This window comes from Sinocyclocheilus anshuiensis, unplaced genomic scaffold, assembly GCF_001515605.1.
Source record: "Sinocyclocheilus anshuiensis isolate Anshui unplaced genomic scaffold, SAMN03320099.WGS_v1.1 scaffold1098, whole genome shotgun sequence".
NCBI classification, from domain to species: domain Eukaryota; kingdom Metazoa; phylum Chordata; class Actinopteri; order Cypriniformes; family Cyprinidae; genus Sinocyclocheilus; species Sinocyclocheilus anshuiensis.
The window spans coordinates 320,278-328,553 of record NW_015538053.1 but is presented as its reverse complement, the minus strand read 5'-3'; the positions used below and the strand labels follow the sequence as shown (position 1 = coordinate 328,553).

The 8,276-nt window shown below is 34.5% G+C and overlaps 1 protein-coding gene across 1 annotated transcript in view; it reads left to right on the top strand.

Annotated features, from left to right (window-relative positions):
- kif28 (kinesin family member 28) overlaps positions 1-8,146 on the top strand; it is a 13,769-nt gene extending 5,623 nt beyond the window's left edge. The window contains exons 12-24 of the mRNA XM_016478352.1: positions 1,122-1,212; positions 1,313-1,373; positions 1,457-1,580; positions 1,742-1,904; positions 2,280-2,383; positions 2,606-2,713; positions 3,330-3,616; positions 3,695-3,829; positions 4,826-4,992; positions 5,721-5,815; positions 5,963-6,101; positions 7,276-7,424; positions 7,877-8,146. Of these exons, the coding sequence (XP_016333838.1) occupies positions 1,122-1,212; positions 1,313-1,373; positions 1,457-1,580; positions 1,742-1,904; positions 2,280-2,383; positions 2,606-2,713; positions 3,330-3,616; positions 3,695-3,829; positions 4,826-4,992; positions 5,721-5,815; positions 5,963-6,101; positions 7,276-7,424; positions 7,877-8,035 (1,782 nt within the window). The 3' untranslated portion in view covers positions 8,036-8,146. The remainder of the gene's footprint in view (positions 1-1,121; positions 1,213-1,312; positions 1,374-1,456; positions 1,581-1,741; positions 1,905-2,279; positions 2,384-2,605; positions 2,714-3,329; positions 3,617-3,694; positions 3,830-4,825; positions 4,993-5,720; positions 5,816-5,962; positions 6,102-7,275; positions 7,425-7,876) is intronic.
- The last annotated feature ends 130 nt before the right edge of the window (positions 8,147-8,276 follow it).

Sequence of the window (8,276 nt, the reverse complement as noted above, 5' to 3'; positions counted from 1 at the left end):
CTTCAGTCTGTGTGCATTGAATTTATTTAATACACGAGTTTCACAATTTGAGTTGAATTACTGAAATAAATGAACTTTTCCATGACATTCTAATTTATTGAGATGCACCTGTATATTGACCAAATGTGTACATTGAATTCACTATCACTTAGAATGCATATGCTAAATTCATAAATGTAAATGTTTTCATAAATGTAAATGGTCTCAGAGAATTCACAGTTTAAACAATTAAAGATTTGACACAAATTTATTTTCCTTTACACGAGGCTGCAAAAGCTGAGCATTTTACATTCATTCAGTGTTTTGAATTGGCTTTTATTTGTGTATTTTTAGTTTTGATTTTAATTTCAGTTTTAAGTTGACTAATTTGTTGTGCTTAGTTTTTTTTATATTTAGCTTTAATTTATATTTCTTTTAGGTTGACTAATTTTAGTGCTTCAAATTATTTTAATGTATAAAACATCCAGTAATTTCTAGTTTAGATACAATTTATATATACTGTGTGTGTGTGTGTGTGTGTGTGTGTGTGTGTGTGTGTGTGTGTGTGTGTGTGTGTGTGTGTGTGTGTGTGTGTGTGTGTGTGTGTGTGTGTGTGTGTGTGTGTGTGTGTGTGTGTGTGTGTGTATATTCTGTGTGTGTGTGTGTGTGTGTGTGTGTGTGTGTGTGTGTGTGTGTGTGTGTGTAAAGAGAGAGGGAATAGCCTAAGTTAAAATAAAAGTAACTGTAAAACTATTATTATTTATTTAGTTTAACCAAAAAGTCATTAGCAAACATTTTAATGCCTGGTAGTTCACACATATATTTTCATATTTAATAGGCTATTTGTTTATGAATATACAAATCAACTATTTGAACTTATTAACCTGTGATCTGTACATTCATTAATGATTACTGATCATTTCTTTTTAAGGAAGGCTTTTTCTTTTTTAAATGTACTTTTTTCATCTAATATTTATAGTTTTTTTTTTTAGTTGTGTTTTAATTAACAAAAACGATTTTTAATAGTTTTAGTTGTAATTTTAGTTAAAGATAACAACACTGTTATGGACCGTTTCCCCTCCAGAAATCAAGAATCCTTTCCCTCATTTATGCTCTATCTTGGAAATCTCTTTCCGCTTTAGGAACGAAGGATGATGCAGATGCATCCGTACGTAATGAACATCAATGAGGATGCTCAGCTGTCTGGCGTCGTGAAGCTCTTCATTCAGGAAGGTGAGTTCGTCTTACAGTAGTGACATCAGACCCGTTATATCGTGCATATATGAATTGAATGCAGTATATATGTTTTTTTTTTATTTTTTTTTATGAGAAGGTGAATGGGATATTGGTCTGGCAGACAACTCGCCCAGATCGCTCTGTATCAGGGGTTTAGGGTAAGTCAAGCATGAGAAAAATGATGTAGATTGTATCTGTTTTTCAAAAAATGTGAGCCGCTATTTTGTTTTCCTGTTTTCAGAATTCAGGAGAAACATGCTATTTTCTCAAACCAGCAAAGGAGAGTATCAATTACTCCTGTGTCCGGGTCAAAGGTCATTGTGAACGGAGTGCTAGTATCTAAGAGGATAGAGCTGCAGCATTTGGTGTGTTTTATTATGTGTACGAGCTAAATACACTTTAATGATAAAGACATTTCTCAATTCATCATGATGCATATTTTCAAATATGAAAGAGAATGGTGATCTGTGTGTGTTATTAAGTTATCAGTTGAGTGTTAAACTGCCTTTGTCTCTTGCTGACGAAGGATCGAGTCGTCTTGGGTTCAAACAGCACTTACCTGTTCATTGGCTTCCCTTCGGAGCGTTCAGGAGAGGACTGGAGTCGTTATGATTATGATTACTTTCAGTCTGAGCTGGCAGCGGCCGAGGGCTTCCATATTCAGTCTCTGTGTGACGATCAGGGCCACCGTACGTGTGGGGTTTGGATTTGAAATGGATTGAAATGTCATTTTTTTTCTATATATAGATATCTTTACGTTTGGCCTAATTTAGATGCATTCAGTGTTTAGTGTTATTTATGAACTATTTTAGTATTTAATAATATTTTGAGTTAGCTTTTATTTTTATATTTTTAATATTAGTTTTAGTAATTTAGCTGTTTTTGTAATTTTTATATTTATTTATTTTATCTTTGCCAAGGCAACATTTCAAATTTTTAAGTTTTTTTTTGTTTGTTTTTTTTTAGCTTTTCATCTAATGGTTATATTTTCTTTTATTTCCGCTTTATTTCAATTAATGAAAATGATTTTTAATAGTTTTAGTTAACAATAACAACACCTACAGGGCCACACCAGCCTGACCCCAGTCTACTGGCTGTGTTTTATGACTATATAAAGCTGATGCCCATGGTGACAGAAGCTAACCAAATGAGTAAAGAGTTAAAGAAGGTGAGTACAGTGACAACACTTGCGATCATGTAAAGTTGATCAATTCATTTTTGGCAAGCAATAGCTGAAAATGCCTCTTAGTATGAAGTATATTGGGCATTTCTACAATGGCAGTGTTAACTACAAACTTTTTGATGTTGCATCCAAGCCGGTATAATTTCAAGGCTTTTGTATTGTAGCAAAACGTAAAAAATAATGCACCTTTCAATCTTATTTTTTCAGGGAGTTGAATTCAAATTGGAAATCAAGAACCTGGCTATGTCAGACTCTAAGGGTCATGACCTGGAGAAGGACATTGCAGTGAGAGTGACATCTGTGGAGAGCAAACAGGTGAAAAATCTTGATTTAATTACAGATAAAGCTCCTTTTTTTTGGATATGCATGACACATAAGAGGAGCAAGAAGAATGTGATCAGCAAATAGTCTCTTTCTCAGAGTACAGAAGAAAGTAGGACTTCAAAAAGGAATGTACAGAAGTCTTGACTGCCAACCAGTGTTTGACACTTTCAAACCTGTATGAGTTTCTATCTTCTGTTGAACACAAAAGATGATATTTTGAAGAATGTTGGTAACCAAAAAGTTGCTGGTAGCCATTGACTTCCATAGCATTTTTTCCTTATTATGGAAGTCGATGGCTACCAGCAACGTTTGGTTACCAACATTCTTCAAAATATCATCTTTTGTGTTCAACAGAAGATAGAAACTCATACAGGTTTGAAAGGAAGCATTTTGTAGCATTTCATTTTATTTTTCCTAAAGTTCACTTTTATAGCAAGTTTTTTTTTGCACTAAAAGCAGTCCTAATTTAATTTTACATGCCTATATTCCACCCTCTCTTTGACCCTTATATTTAAACAGGCAATTTTTGCTCCTATGCCTTTCAGACTTTAATAAAAAAACATAAGCTCTGTAATGATCTAAATGTCCATGTTTTTTGTCTTGTTAGGTATGGATGTGGTCCAAAGCCAAATTCGTCAACCGTAAGTTTCTGATGGAGGAGGTGTACCAGCAGCAGGTGGTAGGAGGAGAGGGGGCAGACCGAGCTCCTCTTCCCAGGGACAGAGATCCGTTCTGGGATCCTCTGGAGCCCCTGCACCTGGGCAGCGCTCACCTGTGGCTGCAGTCCCTGGCGTTCCGCATCCCTCTGGAGGAGCAGGTGGAAGTGGTGGGTCCGGAAGGAACAGAGGAGGCCATACTGCAGGCACAGCTAGTGCCCTGCAGCCCAACAGGATTGTGGGTTACATTTCTGCATTTAAATGTTTAAATGCGCAATTTAAATATTAGTAGTGTTATGATATTTATACACTGCAGGCCCCTGGGAGAAGACGACATCCTTATTGACCCGTCAGAGCTGCTTGGGAAACGACTGGACTTTCAGCTGGTTGTGGATCAGTGCTGTGGCCTACGCTGGGTTAAAGAGGCCCGGAACCGAGGCGTACAAATCGGGTTAGTTTGAATCAGTGATGGCAGTATGTAATGGAGAGTTTGTTGAATTCTGCATGAAGTATTTGTATGGATCTTATGAAAGCTTAGTTCCGTTTCAGATTAGAAATTATACTTATGCATGTCTTTAAATAAATGTATGAAACATTAATTATGAAAGATCAATTTGTTTATAAAAGATTACTTAATTCATGAAGCATTCATTTATGAAAGTTTAGTTCTGTTTTATGTTTAAAATAATACTATTGTATAATTATCATAAGATTGATTATCAACCAAAATAGTTATTCAGATTCAGACTAACTGCAGTGCATAAATTGTCTGATTTCATTGTTATTTTAATATTATTTATGTAGTGTTAAACTTAAATTTTTATATTTTCGGTTTTCATTTTAATTTTAGTTACTTTTTTAAAATTTTGTTGTGATTTTGTTATTTTTTTTAGTTTGTTGTCATTTATTTTTAAGTCCATTTTAGTATTATTTCTTAGTAATTTTAGTACTTGAGCTTATTTCAAAATGTTCTTTTAGTTTATGTTTTTCATCTAATATTTATATTTGATTTTATTTCAGCTTTATTTCAATTGACAAAAATCTTTTATTTTCTTTTTTTTTTAAGTTTTAGTTTACAATAACAACACTGTGTCTGATGATTTGCATCCCTATTGAGATTAGAAATTAAATCTTATTTGAGCTCAAGTAAGAGCTCTGTGTTCTACAAGCATCATCATCTAATAATGTGTCCAAAATCCTGAAATCCAGATCCTTCTGAAGTTGGCTTGTATATGCTACTACATGTGTTTTACGTTCAATTTTTTTGGTTTTGTCCCTAACTGTTATGGTCCATGCCATTCTAAAATATATAAGCATTGATTTTCTTGTAATGTTACAAGAATAAATGAATAAATAATCAACTAAAATAAATAAATGATTAAATAACAGGCTAAATGAATAGCCTAGAGACTGAAGTTCAACTCAAGATCTGAACTCTGATTGGCAGGTTTCAGGTGTTTGACTGCCCGCAGCCTCTCTACACTCCAGCGGTGTGGCACAACATGAACCCGCTCTTGGATCACAGAGTCCAGTTCACTGCTCTGAGAACCTCTCAGGAACTGCTCAACTTCCTGCAGAGCAATGCCCTGGTGCTGGAGCTGTGGGGCCTGCAGGGTAAATATCTCTGATGCAAGAAATATTACACTACTGTTCAAACTTTGGGGTTGGAAAGATTTTTTATGTTATTGAGTGAAGTCTCACCAAGGCAGTAATATTGCAAAATATTATTAGAATTGAAATTAACTGTTTTCTGTTTCACTATATTATAAACAGTAATTTATTTCTGCAATAGCAAAGTTGAATTTTCAGCAGACTTTACTCCAGTCTGACAATATGCTGATTGTGAAAACACTTGTGCAGCTTAGCATTTGTGTGGTGCATTTTTTTCAGGATTCTTTGATGAATAGAGAGTTTAAAAGAACATTTATTTGAAATATAAATCTTAGGGACTTTACTCCAGTCTGACAATATGCTGATTGTGAAAACACTTGTGCAGCTTAGCATTTGTGTGGTGCATTTTTTCAGGATTCTTTGATGAATAGAGAGTTTAAAAGAACATTTATTTGAAATATAAATCTTAGCTTGTAGCATTATAAATATATTTGCTGACAATTTAATGTAATGGGTAATTTATAAGTAATATCTAATAATTTAATGGGTAATTTAAAAGTAAAATCTTACCCCAAACCTTTGAACAGTAGTGTATGTTGAGATTGAAATAATAAAGTCATTTGATGACAGAAAATACAAAGAAGCTGTGGAAACTGCAACAAGAATAAAACCAAGCCATTTGCCTTCAAGGCATTCTTGAACTTCTCCAATAAACATGTTTGTGTTTGTAGAAGGATGTTCGGAATTAGTCTCCTGTATGGATGGAGTGAAGATGACTCAAGAGGACAGCATTATTATTGACAAGATTAGTGCATCAGAACACTTGGTATATATATATATATATCATAAATAAACAGACCATGTATATGATGTTTCCAATAAATGTTCATTATGTTTGTTAACCCACAAAATGCTTTGCATGAGCCAGTCTACAAAACCTATTCAAGTTGCATGTGTATTTATGTTTGTTTAGACTGCAGAAACTGGAGGCTCTGACCTCAGCTCATCTCTCCGAGCTCTTCATCAGGACTTGGAACAGCTGAGAAATTCTAACGCAGCACTAAAGAAAGAAAACAGTGCTCTAAGAGAGCAACTCAACTCAGCCAGAAATGGTGACTACTTTCGGTTAAGTCATGCGGGACATTATTGCTCGGTCAAGATATTGGGGGCTCATCCGGGATCAGAACCCTAGTTATTGTGTTTCCTTTTTTTTTTTTTTCTATGGCTTCTGGTTTAATGGTTAAATTAAATTTTAGTAATCAAAAAGCATGTCTGATTAATTGAAATGATCAAACTTAATTTCACAACAATTTATTAAAAGTTAGGGCTCTATGAATTTAGTTTTATTTTTTCCCAATTTCCTTTTTTTTTTCTCCAAATTCTGTGTTGTGTGTCTTAATTTTTCTGGTTTCTGTTTTAATTAAATTTTAATAATCAAAAAGCATGTCTAATCAATTGAATTCATAAAATCATCTTTATTTAATAATTTAATACAATTTATACAATTATAGGGCCCTATAAAATTTATTTATTTATTTTTTCAGAAATTCAGTGTTGTATGCTTTGATTTTTCTGGATTTATGATTTAATACAATTAATTAGCAAAAACACTGGTAATCAAATGAATGCATAAAACATTCACAATTTAAATAATCTTTTAAAATACGATCAAATGAAAATTTAACAATTAATTTTATTGCTTGGCAAAAAAAGTGCTCAACAGAAGATTACTGATTATATTAAACCAAGAAAGAAAAAAATGTGATATTCCTTAAAAATAAGTTTTATTACTACTACCACTACTTTAGAAGAACATTTACTGTTAAGTACATACATTTCTGTCATAATTTCCGGTTAAACCAACATTTTATTTTGACGGGTTGTCATGAAGACTGAAATGTGTATGCTATGTATGAAATCTGCCAAATTCCATGACATTCTGGACCATACTATACTGTCAATTTTTTTTTATGACTGGATTCTGTCATGAAGACTGAAATGTGTATGCTATGTATGAAATCTGCCAAATTCCATGACATTCTGGACCATACTATACTGTAAAAATTTTTTTATGACTGGATTCCTCAATTCTGTTTTGCATCATAGAAATTATAGGGACCTACCAATACCTTTTGCAGTTAATGTTAAAATAACAAGCATGAAACATGCAAAAACAAATGTATTCTCACAACAGCTCAGCATTTCTTCTACAAGTGGGCCACTATAATACCTAACACGCTCAGTTTATAACACACATTGTGTTATTCTTCCTCATTTCTGCCGCAGGTGTGGAGAATAACCGCGGTCGGCAGGAACGCAGAGGCAGTCTGAGGCCCAGCTGTGATGCTGAGTTTGCCAAAGCCTTAAAAGTGTTCTACCACAGCATGACCTCTGTTAGGGGGCAACTTCAGCGGCTGCGCAGACACAAACCCAGTGTAAGTAGGCAAGTCCCAATCTATGAGTCATGCCAATCAGCCTCTGTGTTCAGAGGTCGCCGTGATTTTGCCAAGTAAGACATGTTCCTGGATCAACATCTTTTGTTGATCCTGGATCAACATTACTGTCCAAAAATATAGACTAAACCCAATCCCTACCCCTAAACCTAACCCTACCCATAATTTATTCCTAAAATCAGTGTGAAATGATAGCTGATTAACAAGGGTGTAGAAGCACCTAACCCTGATCGTAAGCCTAAAACAGATATTTCCTGAAAAGTTATCCCTCAATTCTGATTGGTTAATTGGAATGTTGTTCCAGGATCAACAAGGATGTTGATCCAGGAACATGTTGTACTTGGTGAAATCACGGTCACCGTGTTCAGACGTGAAAGTCTTTTTGGTTGTACATGCTGACTGTAATGTGTCTATACATGTGTTTGTCTCCATAGGAGGAAGCAGACCTGCTGGGTCTCAGACTGTTTGTGGATGAACATATGTATCTCCTGAAGGACTTTTCTGAACAGTTGGAACAGTGCGTCACCACTCTCAAACAGGATGTGGCTGCCATTGTACGTCGAAAGCGAGAAAAGTCTGGGATTTGGTCCTGATACGCCTATTAAATCAAACATCCTGCTGCATGAACTTGTACAATTATAAGACTGAATCTTGATTGAAGCTTGATAAAGTGCTAGATTCATGAAAAAGACTTACTGTTTGCAATTTTTCCTTTCTCTTTGGAGTGTTACAAGCTCTTGGTGCATAAAGAAAATCTGTAAAGTTGCAAAGACTAAAGTCTCAAATCCAAAGAGATATTCTTTATAAAAGTTAAGAGTCAACCACGCCTACCTA